Source organism: Rhinoderma darwinii, chromosome 5 (genome assembly GCF_050947455.1).
Source record: "Rhinoderma darwinii isolate aRhiDar2 chromosome 5, aRhiDar2.hap1, whole genome shotgun sequence".
Lineage (NCBI taxonomy): Eukaryota > Metazoa > Chordata > Amphibia > Anura > Rhinodermatidae > Rhinoderma > Rhinoderma darwinii.
The window spans coordinates 321,894,030-321,919,094 of record NC_134691.1 but is presented as its reverse complement, the minus strand read 5'-3'; the positions used below and the strand labels follow the sequence as shown (position 1 = coordinate 321,919,094).

General features: G+C 40.6%; 1 protein-coding gene across 1 annotated transcript in view; it reads left to right on the top strand.

Annotated features, from left to right (window-relative positions):
- Positions 1-25,065, top strand: part of MALRD1 (MAM and LDL receptor class A domain containing 1) — a 274,434-nt gene that overhangs the window by 245,662 nt on the left and 3,707 nt on the right. Inside the window, exons 37-40 of the mRNA XM_075828272.1 lie at positions 17,654-17,736; positions 19,356-19,437; positions 22,521-22,596; positions 24,718-24,780. Coding sequence (XP_075684387.1) covers positions 17,654-17,736; positions 19,356-19,437; positions 22,521-22,596; positions 24,718-24,780 — 304 coding nt within the window. The remainder of the gene's footprint in view (positions 1-17,653; positions 17,737-19,355; positions 19,438-22,520; positions 22,597-24,717; positions 24,781-25,065) is intronic.

Here is a 25,065-nt window from a genome sequence, read left to right as displayed (position 1 = left end):
TTATCTGTCTGTTCCTGTCAGCTTTTGGCAACAATGTCAAGAAAATAGGCGTCCGTCCAAACCACAAGAGACATGTCAGCAAACAGTTTAACTTCCCTTTTTCTGTGTGGGTGACCAAAGTAACGGAAAAAACTGTTTTTATTGAAACCTCATGAGTATTCCTGTAGAATTCAGTCCTGCTCATGCAATGCTGCTCCATGTAATCTGTAGAAAGATCATTACTCATGTAAATGTATAGGGAAGACAATTATATTCCATAGAAATAAAATATATCAAAATAAAATTTTGGGACTAATCTATCTTCTTCTAATCTCCCAGGCCTGTAAAACGTCATTGCTCCACATTGCCAGGAAGATACTGTAATACTGGACACATTTGGCTGATGGCCATTATACCCAACGTGGCCATGAATATGCCTATTCGGTTTGGGCAAATGGGCATGTTACTGTAGTTCGATAGGAGGTGAAAGATAAGTGGCTGGGAAAATAAATTCATCTTGTTTAGCCTTGAGCGAATCATGGGGGGTGGGGACAGTCACAGTGGATCTCGTAAAATCGTCAGAAAAGTGTAGATAATCATCAATAACAATGAAAGTTACTTTTTATAATGTTTCCTAGTCCTTTACATTATTATGCACTGTATATTAGTGGTGTGAACTGCGTATCAGTATACCTGGATACAAAGTAGCACTATAGGGGTTTTGCAGTTAAAAAAATAAAATAAAAACATTTAAATTCAGCCTTTAAAGGAATTCCAAGTTAATAGAGGGGGGTCCTCTTTTCAGGATACCCATCTCTTGGCCGGAGTGGAGAGCGGTTCCAAAGAGCGTCTCTCTCTCTCTCTCTGGAGGACCTGTCCTGTCAACCCATGTATTTAAATGGCCACAGTGTAATACTTCATTTTCCCTGTGGTGGTGCTGCAGGGAAATAAAATGCTTACTAACAGGCTTCCTCATAAATCACAGATGATCGCTGGGGGTCCCAACAGGGGGACACTTTGATCATCTTATTGTCAGCTAGGTTGGTAGCCTGACATATAATTAGTCATTAAAAAAATATCACTTATGTAAAGAAAGTGTTCCAATTTTTGGGAAAGACAAACTTTCATTGTCTGTCGATCTCAGCCTGCAGGCACTTTTTCCTTTTGGGGTACCCTTGGACCCCTGTAATTCACAATAGTATTAGTGAATTCACAAATACAATACGTTTCTAAAAATAACGTTTTTTAATTTCAAAATATTGAAAGTTACCTTTTGCACTACACCTCTTGTCCACTCTACTTCCTCCTTGCCAATTCACTCTGCATTTTGGGCTTTCCTAACATTGGATAATGCCCACTACTTTCTGTTCGGACCCCACCGTCCCTTATGGTGTACGGTCATACTCTGCAGAAATAACCGTACATATCATACAGTGCCTAAAAATTATCACTATACAATATAGTGCCCAGATAACATTGCCATACTATAGGATAACCAAATAATACTGTACTGCTATACTATGTAAATACCCTCATACAGTGCTCAAATAATAGCAACATACAGTGACCATATAACAGCTATATATATAAAGTAATGTTATAACAGTGCTGTACAATTCATGGTGGTTGCAAGCTTCGAGGATTAGGTCATCTGTGGCGTCCTCCTCAGCAGGGGTAGTTAGCGCACAGGTCGCACGTCCTTAAAGCCGGAACTGACTGCGTTCCACACAATCTTCACCTTCTCCTGACATTACATTTTTATGTGAGGACACATAACACAGAGCTGCACACATTGACTAAGTCAATAATAGGAGAAAAGCCAAGATATTATTTGGATTCTTGGGATGAGTCTTAAAACAAGAACAAAGGGTGAAGGGTGAAGAAACGGCAGTTATGTGGGTGTCCTGTTTTTTGGCAGGGTTCATTGCATTTTTCTGCCCTCAAAAAATGTGATTGATAAAACTCTTTCCTCCAAGCACATTCCTGGCTGTCTGAAAATATATTGTAGCTGTTGTGTTTTTTTTTTTAGCTAGAGGCTCAATGATCACGACAAGACAACTTGATGCTAAAGGTACTGAAATAAATTACAATAAAACAATCTCCTCATAATACTGAACTTCTGCCGTCTTTTAGCTAATTAAATTCCTGTTTGATGCATGAATGTTTTATTATTTCTAGTGCAGCTGTCGACCCAAATGAAGTTATGCTGGCAAGCCAAACAGAGCTTGAATAAAGATAAAACCAATTTTCTCTATAGAAGGGTCATAGAAAATGATTTATGCTTTTTGTAAAGTTCAGGGTCTGGCTTGAAGTAACAGAATACAATAAGATTTAGTAAAGTGAGTCAGTATTTAGAGTACCTGGTAATTTTACATTACTGAATGTGTGTCAAAACCAACACGTCATTGAACTCTTAAAGGGGTATAGAATCCCAAATTACAAGGCATTCTGAGTCCCACCCAGTTTTACCCCCCAAACCTTCCAGAAATGCTTCTTCGTAGGAAAATCTGCATTTGCAGTCCCATTTGCAGGACAGTTCCAGGAATAATTGGACTGTTGTTAGGTATAGATATTTGGGTTTCAGCAAGTAATATTTTTCATTGTATAATGAAAAGCCATACAATTTTCCAATATACTTTCCAGTTCATTTTCTCAAGATCTCTGTTTGCTGTCATGGGATCGGATTGTTTACTTTCAGGGGATGAAAATCTGTCCTGGTCATGTGATGATCATGCAGGTGCATGGCTCTTGGATCCCAGCCGTTGGAGCGAGGTGTTAGGTGTAGTATACAGCTAACACCCTCTTAGTATGGAGCAAGCTTAGATCGTGGGTCCGCTTCATACTGCACCCCCTCAAATTATGACCTACATGTAGTCAAATCTCGGGAAAGGGTTGAAGCAGTCCTTGAAACTTCAAACCTCCTGCATGGACATAGAGTTAAATGATGTCACCATTAGGGGGAAGCTTGGGAGCTTAGTGCATACTGTTTATACAATTAACTATATTAAATCTGTATGCAGTAAGCGCCCTCTAGTGTTGGTGGAAGGCAGGCAGAACATTAGAATTTAACTCTATGTCTATGCAGGAGATTTGAAAGAGGCTGAAGTTCCTGGGCCCAATTTAAAAGCTAAACTTGGGCCCATCACCTCACCGGCACTGACAATAAATGCCTCATTTTACTGAATATTCTTATATTATCACTTTCTGGTATTTTCTACTATTGTCATTTTTGGGTGACACAATAATATAGGAGAACATTACATCTTGTTCTTAAAATCTTTTTTTTATTACAGTTTTATCAACTGAAGCGGGATCATTTCTCATATCCTATTTTTATTATATATATATATATATATATATATATATATATAAATTTTTTTGTATTATTTATTTTATACATTTATTTGATCTTTTTTTCTATTTTTTTCTTTATAAAAAATATTAAACGTTATATATTTTTTCTTTGTGAGTAGCAGAGATTTGTCAGAAGTATCTTTACGATACTTTTGTTAAAGAGACTCTGTCACCACATTATAAGTGCCCCATCTCCTACATAAGGAGATCTGCGCTATAATGTAGGTGACAGCTGTGCTTTTTATTTTAAAAAACGATCTATTTTTACCACTTTATTAGCATTTTTAGATTTATGCTAATGAGTTGCTTAATGCCCAAGTGGGCATATTTTTACTTTAGACCAAGTGGGCGTTTTACAGGGGAGTGTATGACGCTGACCAATCAGCGTCATTCACTCCTCTCCATTCGTTTACTCAGCGCATAGGGATCCTGTTAGATCCTTATGTGCTGTCTTATACTAACACATTAACGATACTGAAGTGTTTAGACAGTGAATAGACATTCCACGGGATGTCTATTCACAATCTCTGCACTTCGTTACTGTTTCTATGGTAGTTACAGCAGAGGAAGCGTGATCTCGTTGTAACCTGTCATTTACCGCGTAATCTTGCGAGATCACGCTTCCTCTTCTGTAACTACCATAGAAACAGTAACGAAGTGCAGAGATTGTGAATAGACATCCCGTGGAATGTCTATTCACTGTCTAAGCACTTCAGTATCGTTAATGTGTTAGTATAAGACAGCACATAAGGATCTAGCAGGATCCCTATGCGCTGAGTAAATGAATGGAGAGGAGTGAATGACGCTGATTGGTCAGCGTCATACACTCCCCTATACAACGCCTACTTGGTCTAAAGTAAAAATACGCCCACTTGGGCATTAAGCAACTCATTAGCATAAATCTAAAAACGCTAATAAAGTGGTAAAAATAGATTGTTTTTTTAAAATAAAAAGCACTGCTGTCACCTACATTATAGCCCCAATCTCCTTATGTAGGAGACAGGGCACTGATAATGTGGTGACAGAGCCTCTTTAAGTGCAATTTTTCCATGACTAGATTAATCTACTGTTAGCATGAAATGTTAATGCCTCTCAGATCTCCCCACTGGCAGCTCTGTCTTTAGTACAATCTGCACCCCTCGATTTCTTCTCTCTTGTGAGTCCATATTCTTCAGCCACCATTGTTTTGCAGGTGTGGAATGGCGCACTATGAAGAATGAGCACTGTTAGTTTACTAAAGGTTGCTCTGTTGGAATGATTATAAATGAGTTTTCTATATAATTATCCCTTCTCTTTCTCTATCCAATTCCTATTTTCCTGCACTCATTAATCCTTCCTCCTGGCAGCACAAGGCTCGGTAGCCTGATGTGAATATTAGTATATCTGTAGAGAATCATGCGGCAGCCCTCTGTGGGGGAGGCAGGAGACAAGACTGTATAGCTATAGGTGCCACTTACCACTTGTCACAGCTGAAAACTTTTAAAGCTGCAGATTGAATGGGGTAATAGGTACCATTAAGTGGTTTTGCCTAAATAATCACAAATTGTATTATACATCCTGGAACCAAACCAATTCATGCAAAAACACACAAAAACTCATAAATCGCCAGCCACAATCAGGGCCCTCATAACATTGCCAGTCATGGTGACCACTATAAAGGTGCCAGCTGCAGTGCCACACATAATTATTGCCTCTAAAACATTTCTAGCCAGAGTAAGTGCTTTCATAACATTGTCAGTGTAGCCAATGTATTTCTAAAAGACCCCTTTAAATCTACCAGCTTCAATGCTCTCATAACAGTGCCAGTCAGTCAGTACCTTCATAATATTGTAAGCCACACTCAGTTCCCGCATAACATTGCCAACCATAGACAGTGCCCCCATTACATTGCCATGCATAGTCAGTGTACTAAAAAAACCTCTTTAAAACCACCAGCTTCAATGCCTTCAGAACAGTGCCATCCAGTCAGTACCTTAATAATATTGCTAGCCACATTCAGTACCCTCATTACATTACCAATCATAGTCAGTGTAAGCCTAATATATGCCCAGAAAACGGCTAACGTTAGTACCCGCATGATACCACGCTGATCTTCACAGGAGAGAAGTGCAGACTGCACTAGGCAGCTGCCCAAACTCATTCAAGAATTGTCTAGTAAGCTAAGTGCTGGCAAAGAGAATTTATTAGAAAACCTGGAGGTTATAAAGAGCCTACCAGAAGAATACTGCTATCATTTGTAATGATGGAGGGTAGAGTTTATGTCTGATACATAAATATCACGCAACGTCAAGATCAATGATCCCTCAAAACAACTTCCATATCCTGTGTGGTGCTATCACCTATAAAAAAAAGAAAACCATTTGTCCCCTGCGGATCTTTGTAAATTTACGTAAATTTTTGAACCCCACTTTTCTCAGGTTGACCCCTCTTAATCTCACCTTGGATCAACCTTTCTAGCTCATAGAGGAGCACACTCTGACCCCCATCGGCAGTAGATTCAGAGACTTTAAATTCTTCTGCTGAAAGACGGTCTGCGTAATAAATCCATTTTTTACTTCAATTTTTTTGGAAACGTGTCAAGTCTTTGCAGTATTCAGTCAGAGCACACGTCCAACATTTCTCATCTCCTCCAGCCATCCCTTTGTCTTCACTCCTAGATGCTGTAGAAAACTCATAAATAACACAAAGTTTATTGGCAGAACCACGAATTAAATACAAGTTTTACTAAAAAATAAATTACATACTCGTGATGTAGATTGTAGCTTCACTTGTGCCCCTGACTTCGACAATATACATTGGAGACAGAGCTAAGCATTATGATTTAATGTTGTCTCCTGTGGGGAAAGATGAATTTTTGATTGTCTGGGAATGACAAAATGATTTATAATGTTCCACAAACTGTAGTATAATACACCATGCAAGCAAAGCAGGGAGTGGGATGTAGACAATCGCAGGTTAAAGAAAACGTATCTGGAACATGTTAACTAATAAGTATATAATAATAGTATTTTTAAAATATTGCATAATATATGGGAATAAGCAAGTAGAGGGCACAGCGAAGAGAATGTGTCACTCTTCCTTCGAAAACACAATCTATATGTATTTGGCTTATGCAAAGGACAGAAGATGGAACTATAAGTCACAATGTGATTTCTAGAACAATATTAAAGTGATACTCCGGGCAAAGTTGAAAATACTTTTTCACGATCCAACCGATAGGTAGATTCTCAGGTGACTTCGGGTAGACCGCCGGCAACCTGCATAAGGAATGACTTTCTGTAAAGTCTCCTACCACTGGCTAGGACCTAAGTGTACAGGCAGATGGAAGATCAGTGGGGACCATGAAGGGGAGACTTTGGGGCTTGGGTGGGCGACCGCATTTCAGACAACAGTTGTATTCTTATCTTTTGCCCGAAATATCAATTTAAAGTCAAATTAAACCCCAATTAATCTTGTACTCCTTCCAGAGTAAAAATTATTTAAAATCAGTATTTTATCCTGAGGAATGATGGGAGTGACACTGAATTAAAAAAAAAGTGCTGCATCATGATGAGCATAGATGTCATGCTGATCGCCTGGGCACAGCAAGTGTGTCCATGTGATCAGGAGCGGGGCAATGGCTGTAATACACAACTGCAGCCTCACTCTGTCGGTAGAGATAAGAGAAACCTCTGATCTCTGCCGTTAACCCTTTGAATTCCACAATTGCGGCATTCAAAGGGAAAATTGGAAGGGGGGACCCCTTTTGTAGCATCACAGGGAATCCCTGTGACGCAATGAGGGACATACCTTATATGGGCAGACAGTTCAGGATTCATTGAAGGACCCCAGGGCTGTCTGTCTATTTTTCATGTTGTTAGGGCCCACTTAGGTATATCAGTATACAGACTAATGTATTGACATATAGATATATGCCAGTACATTGAAGTTAAAAAAAGAAAAATCTAAATTATAAATCCCGTTATAGGATTAAAAAAAAGTAATGTTAAATTCAATATTTTCTGTAAAAAAATATACACAAAAAAAGCACATTTAGATAAAGTTTATTAAATATAAGTCCTAAATCATAAAATAATATGCACATATTTTGTATCCTCATGACCTTAACAACCTGCACAACAAATGTATAGCGTCATTTATGAAGATCGATGTCTGCTGTAAAAAAAATGTAACAAAATGAAAACTGCAGCGGAACTGCTTTTTTTTTTTTTTTTTTTTTTGCATTTTTGCCAAAATAAAAATTTGTATCAATTAAACGATAATGTAAATGTACCAAAAAAATTGCACCTACATAAAGTACAACCCGTCCTGCAAAAAATAAAGTCTAATACAGCTATGTCGCATAAAAAATAAAAAGTTATGACTGCCGTGATGCAAAGAGGAAAAAAACAATTCTGTCCTCAAGGCCCAAATTAGCAGGTCCTTAAGGGGTTTTAAACAAAAAGAGGTCATAAATAGTATTGCCCTCAGTTTATGCCTAGGGCCAGTGTGTAACTATTTGGAGTGAAAAGACTGCAAACTTTTCGCCCATTCTTCCCTTCCACATAGAAAGCCAGCAGTACTATGAGTGGAATATGATGGTTGGATTGGTCTAGGTATTTGCTTTTCTTGATATTACTCCCCTGCCTAGGGATTACAGTATGTTAAAGGCTGTGTAAACCCTTGTAAGACATTTTTTTTGTAATAAAAAGGTCAATCAGTGTGTTTTGTGCAATAAAATATAATTCGTTTTTATTAAAAATGATTTTTACTTTTTGAGAAACAGCTGCTTTGTATCCTGCATACAGAGCAGCTGTATAGTTCGCAAAGACCTGAATCCGTCAGGACCGTGGGACTAGCGGGTTCAGTGTCAACGGGTTCTAAGTGTCTATGACACACAGAATCCCCCTGTAATTGATCACATTATATATATATATATATATATATATATATATATATATATATATATATATATATATATATATATATATATATATGCTCACCCATTTACTTAAATAGAAAGTATTAAAAACACTGTGGTGAGGAAAAACCCTTTAACTCTCAGTTATGGTCTACAAATAAAAATGTATACGTGTGGTATACGTTTTGTAAAAGTACTGAAAAGCGTAGTAGAGTACGCTTTTCGGGACACGGAAAAAAAATTGTATAGACCATAAGCACACAAAACGTATGCACGAACTGTACTATTAGGGCATCTGTCCTGACAATAGAAATCAATATACACGGTGTCGTACATGTTTTTTCATGTCAAAACGTGCCCATCAGACGTACGGTAAAAACCAGATGTGAACTTAGCCTAATATGCACGTTTGTGTTTTGCAGATCTGTATTTTCAATGCTACAGCAGAATTAATAGAAGGGCAGTCTACATAATGATTCATTGCTTAAAACCATCTCCAATTACCCAAAGTAATTAGTCTGTGCCGGCTGATAGGGCGAGTGTGCTCTGTCAGCAGAAACACGGACACATTTAGTCGCTGTTCATCTGAACCATTTATCAACATCAAGTTCATGACGGTAGCGCCAAGCGACTATTGGATATTTATAATACCGGAAATATGTTCTTTACATGTGTGGCAGATATACCCACCTCCTATTACATGGACTGATCTGGGTACTGCTGCCAGTCAGTGTTTACCATTGGTCAAGGACAATAGTGATGGTAATGAGCGGCATTAATTTGATTAACAACATCATAAGACAGCTCGTTTGCGTGCATATAAAGTATGGCGTAATACTTCATTACTAGCAACCGCCTATTTCGGCAATACATAAAGTGAGCTTCATTATTGATTGGCTCAATGTTGTCATTTTATATTGCTAAATAGTAATGGATGATTAATACGGACATGTTATTTAGTGGTGTAAAGGAGCAGGGTTTTAATATTTTGTCATTCATTTAATTAAAAAACAAAAATCAAACATAAAATTGTGAAATCAGGAGAAGATAATTATGTAAAATTAATAAAACCTGTAATCGGAACAGAGTCCCTTTAACCCCTTCCCTCCGCAGCATTTTTGTCTTTTCATTTTTGCTTTTTTCGCCCCCACCTTTTTGGGTTTCATTTTTATGCCCTTGACCGTGCGATAAAAACAACACGTTAACTTTATTCTGCAGGTCGATACGATTACGATGATACTAAATTTATATAGTGTTTTTTAAGTTTCACTACTTGTACAAGAAAAAAATTATTTATAAAAAATAACATTGGTTTTGTGCCGCCATATTATGAGAGCCATAACTTTTTTAATGTTGTGTGGAATGACCGGTATGAGAGTTTATTATAAAAAATGTTTTATATACATAGATTGTAACCACCACTCCCTCTTTCACATTGACACCCTAGGCAGCTGTCTACTCCGCTTACGCCCCGCCTCAACCCTGAATGATTGGGTGCAATGGCAGCCATAAGATTAAATTAATTTTCTAATTAAGATATCAGAAAACTTTACAGTGGTTTTACGTGTGCAAATATTTGCCGCGTTTACCACCTTTAAAGCGAGCTCTGATCGACCGGCGCACATTTGCTCCATTTACAAGGAGCAATGATCATTAAGTGTGGGGACGAACAAATGTTAATACAATTATTTATCCCCATGCATTCAAGTCATGTCAGTAGCACATCCCCTATTTACACAAGGAGATGTGCTGCCGACTAGCGTAAAAAATTTTGTCCACATAAAAGATGCGATCAGCCGATGAATTGTGAGTGTTTGCCCGTACATTGGCTGATTACACTGGGCAAAGATCGGGAACAAGTGTTCCTATGAACGATAGTCCTCCTGGTGACGCTGTTAATTTACTAAGAGAGTTTACATACGGTAGTGGTATATGAATGATCTACTTTTTATCGTCTTGGAGGAGGCTGTTTTGAGGGTGCACGTGTGCCATCTAGTTAGTATTACTATTAGTGCATCTTTAGGATATGTAAGATGTACATGGGCTTGACAGGTTCGCTTAGGCTTGGTTCACTCCTGCGTTGGTGTGTTCTTTTGTTCTGCTCCGTCAGAGGAGCAGAACAAGGGAAAAACGAAGGAAACGGTTCCGTTGCACCATGGATAACACCGGCGGCCGACGGAACCCCTTGGCTTTAATGGGCCCCGTCGGCTTTCCATTGGGTGCTTGTTGTTTTATTGGAGACAATAGTGCAGCACTCTGCTGGATCTGCGACGGAGAGCCCCTAATGGAGCCTCCAACGCAGATGTGAACAAAGCCTTAGCAGAGCCTAAATTTCACTTGTCAATAACAATAGTACAACTTTGCCCCTTCCCCTGCTACCGTGCATTAACTGCCTCTATCAGTGACCATTCTGTCTACACCTGAAAAAGCACAACAAATTGTGCCAAAAAGTGCCAAAAAGTAGATGGCGTTATGTATTAACCTGAACAATTTTGGAAGTGTCTAGAAAAACAGGCGTGTCAAAGACAACACGTAAAATTATCTAAACTTATTAAAGGTATGCAACACTTTTTTGTGTAAAATATTGGTATAAATATATAAAAGAAATGTGTTTTCCATGCCCAGCTAGAAACGCCAAATTTATCATGCCACAGGCGCCATTTTCATGAACGTGGTGCAATTTTGCTATTAAGACATTTTCACCAACTCCTAAGTGTATGTATCCTACAACACTATAGATATATTACCCCCGATATTCGTGGCCACAGTTAATGGCACTTGGAGCTGATCGTTGTAATTTCCATGCTGACTTCTAAGAGGTTTTGACAGTTTTGCTCCACTGTCATGGTCCACACAGGCTTCTTCTGTGTCCTGGTAAGAAGGGGAGCCCTATTTAAGTAAATTAAGCTTTGGGGGCAAGTAGAGCTTTTTGCCTGGAGTCGGACTACTGCTCCTAATACTGAGAAATATGTGTCCCACGTGTCTCCATATGAAATAGACAATCTGTGTTCGTAGGTACAAGCTTGGACATTGAAAGGATTCTAATTACCAACCTTTTCATCAAACTTTATCTCATAATTTTGTATCAGCTGGAAACAATGGGGCTTAACAACTATAAATAAATGTTTAATTACATTTGGCAGCATTCCGTCAGAAACTAAATCTTCTTTGTGGCTGCAGCTGTTATGTCGATTTTGCAGTTTAGAACCAACACACTTCTAGAAGTGCAAAAATCATATTATAATTTAGAGGTTTTTCATGCAGTACTAGAATTGATGGGTGACTATGACTGCGCAACTACCAACTGTAGCGATTTTCGTGGGAAGAGACCTTAAAGGGACAGGGTTTATGCCAATGTGTCCCGCAGTGGGCATTTATAGAGGTTTTGTGGGTGTTTCTGGGTTGATCAGGGGCGGGGCACAAAATATAAAAATATTGTGGGGATTTCAATAACTATTCTGCAACAAATGGTTAAGGATGCTCTTTTAGGCCCCATGCACACGGCCGTAGCCACGTGCACGGCCTGTGATTACAGGCCGCGGACTCTCGGAGCACGGTCTGCAAATTTTAAAAAATAGGATATATCCTATTTTTAGCAGGTCACTTCTATGTCCCGGACACCTTCCCGTAAATATACATATCCATTTTTTGATCTTGCACTCCTCCCTGGGTGATTTTAATCAGTTTAATGCTGGTTCCTACCGTCCCCAAGTATATGTAGGCTTAGTCCCAGTTCTGGGTGTATGTGCAGCATAGGTTCACACCTCCTAGAGGTCGCCTTGTCGTGGCAGGTGGGCTCACACAATTTGACCAAAATGTGCACCAAGAACCTCCCTATTGTAAGTAGATTTAGCAGTAATGTATATTTATTTATATTTAGTGGTTTTGGTGACATTGGTGTTCGCGGTGTGCTGTCACCATTTTCCTGTGTGCTATAGATAGATTAGATAGATAGATAGATAGATAGATAGATAGATAGATAGATAGATAGATAGATAGATAGATAGATAGATAGATAGATAGATAGTTAGATAGATAGATAGATAGATGATAGATAGATAGATAGATAGATAGATAGATAGATAGATAGATAGATAGATAGATAGATAGATAGATAGATAGATAGATAGATAGATAGATAGATAGATAGTCAGTCTACAAAAAAATAGGCAACACTCCTGGATCTCCAAGTGAAAAAATCAAGTGATGAACTTTATTCCACAAGCGACGTTTCAGCAGATGCAACTGCCTTTCTCAAGCATATCGGTTGCATCTGCCGAAACCTCGCTTATGGAATAAAGTACATCACTTGATTTTTTTCACTTGGAGATCCAGGAGTGCTGCCTATTTTTTTGTAGACTATTACGAAGGATATAGCCTTTATCCTGAGGCTGGCACCCACATTTATTGTTCATTATTGCATGGTGCTGCACTTGATTTTCTTTGTTGTATAGACAGATAGATAGATAGATAGATAGATAGATAGATAGATAGATAGATAGATAGATAGATAGATAGATAGATAGATAGATAGATAGATAGATAGTTGTGTTTTTTATTGGGGAGCGATAGGACAACTCCCGTTATGCGATTATGGTCTCTACAGTCAGATAGATAATGTAACTCGGCGTTGTATCTACCATTGGTACAGATATACGATTGGACTATCAGATACAGGGCACAGTATGGGACAGGGAAAATAATTTATTACCAACGATCAATATTATATGTTGGAATTATTGTTATATGATAGGCGGTTATTTTGTCCTGTCTGCCTTAGTCACCAGTAGATCTAGTCTTGCCCTTGCATGCACTGGCGGACTAGGAGTCAGATATAGTGTATTTCTTATGCTCTTTGCAGCATGTGTTCTTTGCTGCAGGCAGTAAGTCAGACACATTCCTTCGGTTACACACTCTGAGGTGGCTCCACGGGTGCCTTGTGCTTTAGATATCACTTCTTCCTTTTTAACTCTCGGCTGGTTCTGTTCTCTGCCCTTTCTCTCTTCTCTGTCTGACATTTACTCCGGCTGCTATATTTTCTTCTCTGCCATTATTCTTTACGCATTGGGATTTAGATGGCAGCTTCTCTCTCCTGGTTTTCTTCCTACTGCCCTCTCCATGATTCTCCACTACAGTATCAGAATATATATATATATTGTACTATCACCATGAAAATGTGTTTTTAAAGTCAGTATTATTAAATCATAGCGCATCCCAGTCTTTCAATTGTAAACTCAGCTATTTTTGCTCTGGGTCTTGTCCTGTTTTCAGTGTTAAGCATTAAAGGGGTCCTCTGACATTCCGGATTTGTTTGAAGCCTCCCCCAAAGATAAGCTGATCACACCGTGTCCCCATACTGGAAACCCACAGCAAGTAGATTAAAGATTCTGTCAGGAAGTATTTAATACACCTGCAGCTTCAACACAGATAGATATATAAAAAGATAGATAGATTTCCACTGGAATCTGGCAGGTAGTATTCAATTCCTTTGAAGGCTAAATAAAGCGTTTATACCAAAATCTTTGGGCTGTGTGTGTAATGCATGAACTTGTTGGGTCCCCCAATGAGAGACGGCCTTTTAATTCAGTCTCAATTCTGGCATATAGAGAGGGTCCTGAATGGGGGCACGCTCTCTATTAACTTAATAGGACATTTGAGCATAGATTTTCTAAGCCAGACAATCAGTGGTGTCCCTAGATGATGGGCAGACCATGAAAAAGTTATAAATGATGCCCGTGCTTGACACCACCGCACTCCTTACCAGCTGCTACAGAAGGTCCTGGTACTTTTTTGCACAATACAGTCATTCACCAACATTTTTTACTTTTTTCACCCAAGAAACAGGCAGAAATCTCTTTATAAATCTCCCCCCAGAATATCCAACAGCTTACCACCACTTTCCATTAACCTCACCAATGTTCTTCATCTCATTTTCCCGGTCTAGTGTTTGCTGCTGTATAGAAGTGCTTCCTACTACAAGTCTTTTATTTGACCTTTTCAAGTATTGTTCATTGAATTGTTTCTTTGGAGATGAGCCTACCTACTGGCCTCCTGGCACTTGTCTAATGACTTATCCATCATCGTCCTGTCACTAGAATAGAAATAAACGCATGGCGCATCCACTGGCAAATTCATTTAGTATTGCATCTGGGATCTACAGCTTGCAGACTCAGCACATCTCAGAAACTGTGTTTGCCCAGTCATTTAAACAAGTTCAAGGGATGGAAATGTTGAACAACTTATCTGTGGGGAGTTTAACTGAGCAAATATGAAGCCTAATAATAAAGTTGTAGCTATTTTATCTGTGTTGAAAAATCTTAAAGTGAATCTTCACCTTGTATTAATGTCGTTTTTAGATTCATGTTTCTGTGCTGTTTAGCTTCCTATTATAACTTAATAGGCTTCGGAGCTTTGTTCTTTTGATACAGTGCTGAAAATCACTGACATAAAGTTAAATAACGGAATTCTCAATGTCTACAACCACCACTAGGGGGAGCAACCTGCATAAAGTGATTTTTTTTTAAGCTCAACATGGTATGCAGTAGCCTTCTAGGCTTCCCCTAGTGTAAGCTTCAGTTAGCGACAATTTTGTCTTTCAACTCTTTGGGGCAGATTTATTAAAACTGGCATTTTATAAGCCAGTCTTAATAGAAAGAAAGTTGGAGTAAGATGCAACACATTTATTATGAGGTAAACGCATTTGTCGCATCTTTCAGCCAGCTGTGCACCACAATTATGGCACAATGACTGTGACCGTGCGGCATCCATTCCCCCCATCAGCCATAAAAAACATACTCACCTCACCGCTCCACTTCTCTTCTCCCCTGCGGGTCCCCTCAGCATGCCATGCAGCTCATACAAGGTAAGCGCAATATGATACGACGCAGAACTGAACATCATCAGTGCTGCATCTCATACAACGCCCCGACGCTGCCCAGCATCAGTACATTGTATGAGCCTCATCATGCTAAAGGGAGAAGAGGAGTTGTGGGGTGAGCATTATTTTCTACTTTTTTTTAAAATCAATTGTTTAATGGAGGATGTGGGGGGGGGGGGCTGGGGGTAGCCCGATCAGGGGGGGAGGCAAGGTACGGGGTCCAGCACGAGCCTCTACTTTGCTCTGCCCTACAGACTGGGTCCAGTTTTCTGGCGTAAATTATTTATTTGTCAGGCTGCTGTGGCCTTGCCCCCTTTTGCAAAGTCACGCCATCTTTACACAAAAGTGGCAAGTGCGGCACAAAAGAGCCAAAAGTCGCAATTTGCACAGCAAAAAACTGGCGTAGAAAGGATGAAAAATCCCTCTATGTCTATGCAAGTGATGTGAAGTTGTGTATCAGAAAAACAGAGCTCCGTCTTGAAGATATAATGAAGATATCAGTGGCGTAACTACCGCCGTAGCAGCAGTAGCGGCTGCTACGGGTCCCGCGGCATGAGGGGGCCCGTGTCGCCCGCCGGCACGGGCCCCCACCATGGCCGGAGGCTCCGCTAGCAGCCGCTATGGCTGCTACAGCGGGACGCCACTGAACAGTACGGCAGAGCAGGGAGGTATCTCCCCGCTCTGCCATTAAGCAAAAGACATGTATCCCCTATCCACAAGATATCCACAGGACAGGGGATACATGTATGATCACTGGCAGCGATAGGGAGAACGGGGGACTGAAAGTCCCCTGAAGTTCTCCATCACAAACCTCGGACATCCGGGGTCTGTGTCGGCAGCTCCGTAGAAATGAATGGAGCGCCGGTCCCGCTTGTGCGCATGCGTGACCAGCGCTCCATTCATTTCTACAGAGCTGCGCAGACGCCGGAAGTCAGAGGTTAGTCATGGAGAACTTTAGGGGGACTTTCAGTCCCCCGTTCTCCCTATCGCTGCCAGCGATCACACATGTATCCCCTATCCTGTGGATAGGGGATACATGTCTTTTATTAGGACACACTGTAGGTCGCATTTTTTTGGGAGAGGGGGGGGCTGTATGGCGTTCCTTACAGGGGGGACGCTGTATGGCGTTACCTACAGGGGGGGGACGCTGTATGGCATTCCCTACAGGGGGGGGCTGTATGGCGTTCCCTACAGACCCCCCCTGTAGGGAACGCCATACAGACTCCCTGTAGGTAACGCCATACAGTCCCCCCTGTAGATAACGCCAGACAGCCCCCTCTGTAGGGAACGACATACAGCCCCCCCGTAGATAACGCCATACAGTCCCCCCTCTAGATAACGCCATACAGCCCCCTCTGTAGATAGCGCCATACAGTTCCCCCTGTAAATAGCGCCTTTCAGTCCCCCTGTAGATAGCGCCATACAGCCCCCCTGTAGATAGCGCCATACAGCCCCCCTGTAGATAGCGCCATACAGCCCCCCCTGTAGATAGCGCCATACAGTCCCCCCATGTAGATAGCGCCATACAGCCCCCCCTGTAGATAGCGCCATACAGCCCCCCCTGTAGATAGCGCCATACAGCCCCCCCTGTAGATAGCGCCATACAGCCCCCCCTGTAGATAGCGCCATACAGCCCCCCCCTGTAGATAGCGCCATACAGCCCCCCCCCCTGTAGGGAACGCCATACAGTGCCCCCCTGTAGGGAACGCCATACAGTGCCCCCCTGTAGGGAACGCCATACAGTCCCCCCTGTAGGGAACGCCATACAGTCCCCCCGTAGATAACGCCATACAGTCCCCCCGTAGATAACGCCATACAGCCCCCTCTGTAGATAGCGCCATACAGCCCCCTCTGTAGATAACGCCATACAGCCCCCTCTGTAGATAGCGCCATACAGCCCCTCTGTAGATATCTACAAAGGGCTGTATGGCGTTATCTACAGGGGGGCTGTATGGCGTTATCTACAGGGGGGCTGTATGGCGTTATCTACAGGGGAGCTGTATGGCGTTATCTACAGGGGGGGCTGTATGGCGTTATCTACAGGGGGGGCTGTATGGCGTTATCTACAGGGGGGCTGTATGCCGTTATCTACAGGGGGGCTGTATGGCGTTCTCTACAGGGGGGCTGTATGGCGTTCTCTACAGGGGGGCTGTATGGCGTTCTCTACAGGGGGGACTGTATGGCGTTCCCTACAGGGGGGCTGTATGGCGTTATCAAAAGGGGGGGTTTGTAAAAAAGGCACTATCTACAAGGGGGGGGTTGTGTGACACCCAGGGGACGGGGGGCCCCAGTCAAAAGTTTGCTATGGGGCCCAGTCTTTCCTAGTTACGCCCCTGGAAGATATAATAACAAATTGATCAGAACAGAATTTTGGACCTATTTAGATTCATAGGACTGAACATGAACAAGAGAAAAATTCTGACATATTTACGCCATACTTGTGTCCGGCAACACTTGATACATGACCCCTTTTATCTAATGTCAGTTTCTGGGATTTACCGACTATAAAATCTCTTTTTCATGATCAATATATTCATTTTCAGATGCAAAGAACAATGGCAGGGAACAAGATGTCATATCCATTCTCCTCAAATATCTCCTAACAAGTCAGGAGCTGATACCACGGGTAAGAAGAACACATGCGCTATTAGTACTATTGCCCTTTTTCAGATATTGATCGGTGTCAAGAGGGGATGCCCCACAGCAAAAGATCGAAATAGCCCCTTTTTACACATTTCCATGTTCCTTTGGGCTAATTCCCAACCTCTTTGTTTGCTACCAATGCAGTTCCTCTTTAGATGAGTCTTATAGAGGTTCTCCCACCTAGTAGTAATAAGGTTGGGACCAACCAATGCTGGGCCTCCTCTCTCAAAGGGCCCCATAGTAGCCGCATGTTCTGCCTTTATTGTATGTATGTCCTTTGCCAAGTTACTTGGTTTTTCCTTGCTCATTTGGTTTCTTCCCCAAGTCTGATGTCTAACATTAGCTGAATGTGCCATTGGTCATCTCAATGTTGGGTGCTTAAGTTAGTCATCTGTGTGTGACTATCCATCGCCTGTTCTTTGCCATGTCAAAGAGCATAGTGGAGGGTTACATATTTAAGAACATGTCTATACACAAACTCTAGTGTTCCTTTATGCGACTGGTCCTGTAAAACTTTTTTTTACTGAATGGAGGCTGTAATGTCATTAAAATGAATGGAAACCCAAAGTACAGGCTTTTGCAATAATAACACCCAACATGTATGTGAACAGCTTTGTGGGTGTCCCCCTGTGTGCTAAGCCAGGAAGTAACAGAGGCGTGACTATGGGAGTACCCTACACAAGACTGAGACCTGGAGAGATGCAAAAGGAAAGGGAGTGCAGCAAGTGCTTATTTCAATTTATATGCAGCTATGCTTTGGTGACTGAATGACAAAAGACAGCTCTCCATAGGCTCTAAAATGGCAAATGATGGTTACAACATTCTGTCTCAGAACCGTTCTGTAAAACAAACTTGTAATGTAGCAGGTTAAAGGGAATATCTTATATATTTAATTTTAGTATTAGTAATTGGATGTAAGTCTGTAGAAGAAAAATGTTGAAACTATTTATTTTTTACTTTTAGAAACCTTCCCTGGGGGGTGCTATATTGGAAACACACACTTCCTCCCTGTATTATCTGTATACACAGTGCAATGTGTGCTTTATGGAAGCTAAAACGAATGGGAGTTAATTAGCAGAGAAATGTTATAGATTATTATAGTCTCCAGGAAGGGATGGAGTACAACCCCCTCCCCTAAAGACAAAGGAAATACATGCATAGCCTTATCTTTGTATATAGTGTATAGTTCTTATACTGCCTTATCCCGTCCTCCAACAATACAATAGAGCTGTCATTAAATCTCCCTCTAGTGAAAATGAGATGACTTTGCACATGCTGTCCCATTCCATACAGCAAAGCCGATAAGTGATCTGCAGAAAACAGAAAGCATCAGACTATTGTGAATAGTCACATAAGAAAATATAAGAAACACCGCCAAAATATTTTATAATAAAAACTTGAATGAAATAATATGTCATTTTCTGTTAACACATTCATGTTAAATAATATACATGCTATTGGAACAGGAACATTTCAAGGCAAATGTAGCTAGAAACATTTAGACCAAGATGGCCTATAAGTCTACAAGTAGCAACCCCAAGAGTTTAATCTTACCAACAATAATTTGACTAAATTTGAGATATCTGGCTTCTTTCCATACAGGTATGTGGATTGGCATTAGTATTGGATTAACCTTTCTGTTGTTGGAGGTTATTATTGTCTTCTTATGTTACTTCTGTAAAAGGTAAGATGGTTTTCAGCTCTATAATTTCATAGCAATAAAAGAAAGTTATAAAGTAACTTTTTCTCTTCAATTTCTGTTAAATGGTAAAGATACTTTAAAGGCTATGTACTCTCTTGAATGGATTTTTTTCATTAAATCAATGTTTTTTGTGTTTTCCAATTAACTTTTCTTAACTTTTATTACTTTTGTTTTTTCTTTTTACGATACAGCTTCTTTGTATCCTGTGTACATGGAAGCTGCATCGTTCTTTCTCAAAACCAATTCCGTCAGTTCAGCTGAACTGACGGCTCGGCTGAGAGCAGGTCCTGTGTGTTTCTGAAACACAGCATTCAGCTAGTAACGATCACATTTAAGTTGAAAGTCCCCCTTTGATCGAATCCGATAGCCCAGGGTCCATTTTAGAACTCTAGGGCTTTATGTTCAGGAATCCCGTTGTTAGGGCATACTTAGGTATGTACTAACAACAGCCGGTGTACCGTTAAGTATACAGGCTAATGTACTTGCATATATGTATAAATAATTAACAAAACTCCCATTATGGGATTTTAAAAAATGTAAACAAAAATGGACTAAAACCTCTATTTAAGGTAGGTGGTGAATACTGTATCAAAATTTAATAAATAGTATGAAAAAATCTTTTTTTTTTTTCATTTTAAATTAATCACTAGCCTAAATGTACCTTAAAATTGTACCAAAAGAAAGAACAATTAAAAAAAATAAGAGACATACAAGTTTGTCGTCCTGAAATTAAAAAAAGTTATGACCTCCAGAATACTGAGAGGCCAAAAATAATAAAATTCTTTAGGTCCTATAAGGGATTTTTCAAGTTAATAAAAAAATTGTGGCCAAGGGTCGAAGAATGCAATAAAAGAAAAAAAGAGACATTACTTCAAGCATAGTTTCTCCAGTCCTCCTAGCCGCTGTTTGTTGACATGACTGCAGCAATGACATGCCTCTATACCCACGTGATTGCTGCAGCCAATCTCACTGGCCTCATTGGTCCCGTGCTGTATACTCACTGAGGCCAGTGATTGGCTGCAGCAATCATGTGGGTATACAAGCACATCATCTCTGCAGCCATGTCAACAAACAGTGGTCGGTCAGAAGGGCTGGAGCGACTGTGCTGGAACGCCAGGGTCGAGCTGTGTCGGGTAAGTAATGCCTCTTTTTTTCTCTTAGCCGCATTTTTTATTTTCTCGGACCACCCGTTTAGGGCCAGAAATGTCTGGAGTTACAAGGGGTTAGATAGATAGAGAGATAGGTAGAATGTCGTCTATCAATAACATGTGGCATGAAACTCTGGATCTGGAAACCCAAAGGATTGAATCACAATGGATACTTTTACTTTAGACACAAAATCTTCTTTATGAGAACATATAAAAATCAATACTATACAACTTTTCTACTTGACCCCGCCTGTGCCCCTTAAAAATGAACAAGGGTTACAACTGAGCGCAGAGATTGATTTTTGTAAATTAAAATTGCTTTCAAAGGCGCAAACAAAAAAAGCACAAAACGGTATAGAACTGTTAATCGCTTATAAACTCGGAGAAAACTGTCAAAGTTCATGTCCATGGGCCATGTGTGGTCCCTCAACTAGACTGTAATTACAAATAGTGATGCACAAAAACTGCCTGTAACAACATCTTCAGGTAGATAACACAAGGAATTTGAGAACCAGAGGATTCTGGTGTAAACTGTATTTTTATTATTTCAATTGGAGTCATCATAAATAGTTTATATGCAGGTACCAAGATTACTGGGCGTTCAGGTATCACCCAATGAAGGCCTGGCTGCCCTTACTGCATCTTTAAGCTCTGGTGGAGACCAATATGGTCACCTTCATTGTCACAAGTGCTTTTAGTGCATATTGTTAACATAGTAACACTTCTTTCAGGGACATAGCTGGGGGTAGGGTTAGAGGGGCATATACCCTGTATGCCAGAGGGTGGCGCCAACAAGTCATTCAACCTTAGCCAGGGTATTTGAATACAGGTCTAGGGTGTAGAACTAAATCTTTGCTCCAGGTGAAGGAAAGACCAACTCCTGACTCATCCTCATGACTCATTACAGAAGTCCCAGACCCCCGTTGTAGTGGTCTTGTAATGTTTTTGTTGGGGCTTGTAAAGTTAAAAATTCTAGAAACCAATGATGCCTCCTCTCATCCTTACGCTTGGAAGTTCTGCACTACTGAATTTCGACCTATGGACTCAGGCACGGACATAGCCAGCAGAGGGCTCCCATGCAAGAACAGTATATGTGCCCTGTACTCTCTAAGGCCCCATGCACACGATCGTAAAAAATCTCCATAATTGCGGATTGTTATACGGTCCGCAATTACGGACCCACCTGGTTCTATTGGCCGCGGATACCTTTCCGTATCATTACGGATAGGTGTCCGTACTGTAGAACCGTGCCCGGAATTATGGTGCATGTCCTACTTTTTGGTATTTTACGGGCCGTGATCCCATACTTTGTATGTTAGCACGGCCTGAAAATGCGGCCCGCGGCCGGCCGTGCCCGCGGGCCGTGATTCCGGGCACTGCCATGTTAATGAGGCCTTACAGTTCATCATATAACACTCCGCCCTTATGTCTCCATAACAACCCACCAATAATTGTGAGCCATTGTCATTAGCTCAGTCCCTAAATGCAATAAAATAGATAGGAGGAAGCTTCTGGGCCCCCGTAGGTTACACCAATGGTATTTATACCCCTGTGTGGACACTCAAAGTTTCAGCTGATTCCTGTATAATATTAACATTAGGGACTATTTTATATGATGGTTAGTCCATTAGAAAATCCAGACCATAGAGATATACAATAGAGGTGTAACATTACAAGGGTCACACCAACCACGGACTGGACACCGGGGATGTCATTGTTTCTTATATTTATTGTATTCCTTCCTTGAAATACTTTTTTGTTCTTGCACACTATTTTTATCTATCTCGGGTTGTATATGTGAATAGCAGGAAAATAACATTTTGCGGTTATGGTCTCGTACATTTAGATGTCTCTCCTTTAAAACTTCATGATCTCAGGATTAAAATTAATGCTTCCTTTCATTTTATTCTCCAATAGGAAACATAAAGGCGATATTACCAGTGGGTTTTCCAATCCAAATTATGCAGGAAGCAGCACGACTGCACAGAACGAGGTGCATAAAATCTTTATCAGCCATTACAGTGCATTTGCTTTGAGCCATAGAGGAACAGCAGAGCGCAGCCCAGTCTTTCTTCACGTACTTATTCTTTCATGAAATATGTTCTTTGTTTAGCAAACAAGCCGCTGTCACCGGGTCTTATAATAATATTCAAGATAAGCAGAATATTATTATAACATATAACTTCTGCTGTGAGGTCAGGGTCAGATTGGCATATAATAAAAAGCTATACAACCAAGTGTTTATTTTTACCTCTTTTATATCTTAGATAAAATACTGTAAATTATGTCTTTGGTTTGATATATGTGAATCTCCATTAACTGAATCCTACAAATGTTCTCATATTAATTTTTTAGTAATATCTGATTAATAAAGCCGGCTGAGATTCCCCTGATTTCTACTACTCTGTATTAAACATATTTTCAATCAGACTGGTTGCATAAACTACCTAAGGCCCCATGGGCCCGTACGTGTTTTTGCGGCTGCAATTCACCCACAAATCTGCGGGTGAATTGCGATCCCATTCATTTCTATGGGCCCGTGCATTTCCCGGGAGTCTTATTACGGCCGTATTTTGCGGTCCAGGCTCATAGAACTGAATGCACATGGCCATGTGCATGGCCCGCGATTTGCGGGCAGCCCGCGGGTGACACTCACAGCCGTGCACACCACTACGGTCGTGTGCATGAGGCCTAACAGATACAGGTTGTTTTTTTATAAATGAGTGTTTTTATTAGAATTTTCAAGTTGCAATTATTACCGATTACAAACCCCTTCCCCAAAAAAACACAAACATAAATCCCTGAGTTATAAGTAGACTTCATGTTCTCTCCTATAGAGGTAGAACATAGATCCCGTACATGTATAGTGTGATAAAATAATCTATGACAATGCCCCATTCCCCCACAATCACTACCCACCAAGTTACAGAACATTTGACATAGGTTTGGATAATCATAATGGTTACCCAGACCCATCGTCGGACTAGGGTTCCTGGGGCCCACCAGAGAAGATGATTCTGAGGGCGAACCCTCCATCAATATAGAGCATGCACATGTCCACTTGTCATTTCAACATAGTCCTTGTTGTTATCATTGTACACACAGGATATATCATCAATAAAGTCTAATAGGTAATTTGTGAATCAACTCATAAGAAATGGACCCTAGTGGCATGTAATTGCCTCCAAAGAGATCCAAATGGAGTTGTCTTCTGCTGAACCTTTAAGGTCCATTATTGTGTTAGAACCTCGTCCATTGGAGGATCCTCTGGTTCTCCGGTGGGACCCATTACAGCAGAGCCATTCAATATCTCAGCAATTTCCTAGATGCCAACCTTGAGGTATAAATCCATAGTATCCACAGTTTCTCAAATTTATTTCTGGCTCCCCTTCTCAGGTACACACCCAAAATTTAATGGTTAATTAATTTTATCGATAAGCTCTGTTACCGATGAACGACTTTCATCTAGCCAATGTTGTGCTATCATTTTTCGTGCCATATAAAGCATCCGTGCCACTGCAATTTTGCCAAAGTAGTTGAGAAATCCTTCACGTAGCCCAGGATACAGACAAATGGAGATGAGATGACAGCGACTGAGTAAACCTTGTTTATTATGTCTACCAGACGGTTCCTGCCACGGTCTTTTAAGGAATTCTCCACCAAATTCCATACCAATGATATTTTGCCAAAGTAGTTGCCCTATTCACCAGCTTTTTGGCACAATTTGCGCAAGAATTCTGGCACGTTTGCCATAGTAAATCTGCCCCCTAGTGTTAAAAGAGGGACATTCACTACACCCCACCATAAATGGAAGAATGTCTCTTTAAAAAAGTATAGCTGTATTACATTGTAATTGTGTTTTCTTCCTATCGGGAAGGGTCTTATAAAACAAATGTAAAGAACAAGTTGCAGATATATTGTCTATATAAACCAATCCGGTCACTGCTTTCATTTATCAGTCTGCTTTACAAAAATGAGAGCAAAAATCTGATTGGTCACTATGTGAACCTCACTGTTTGTTATATGCACTTCAATAAAAAAAAAAATGACACATTCTTTAAAATGTATTTCGGTCAGTGACTCATCTGCATTTAAATTTTTTTTCCTCTCTTAGTTTGATGAAAATGTGCATCCTAACGTCCAAATCAGTGTATTTCCCTGGAAATCATCCCATGAGGTACATACATGTAATTACTATAATATAATAACGCTTGTCTATCCTGGCTACTGTATGAGTCTCAGTTAAAGGGAATTTCCAAGAAGGAACTATGTGTCCCATACTAGTCATCCACTAGGGAGTTCCTCATTTAGCCGCATTATGTTCAGGTCAAGGATTTGTAACAGTGTCCCAGTAGTGTTGCTAAAAGAGGCAGATGCCAGGGGGTGCCAACAAGCCACTCTGCCTTTTCCAGGATATTTAGATATAGGGCTAGGACAGCAAACAGAATTTTTGCCCCGGGTG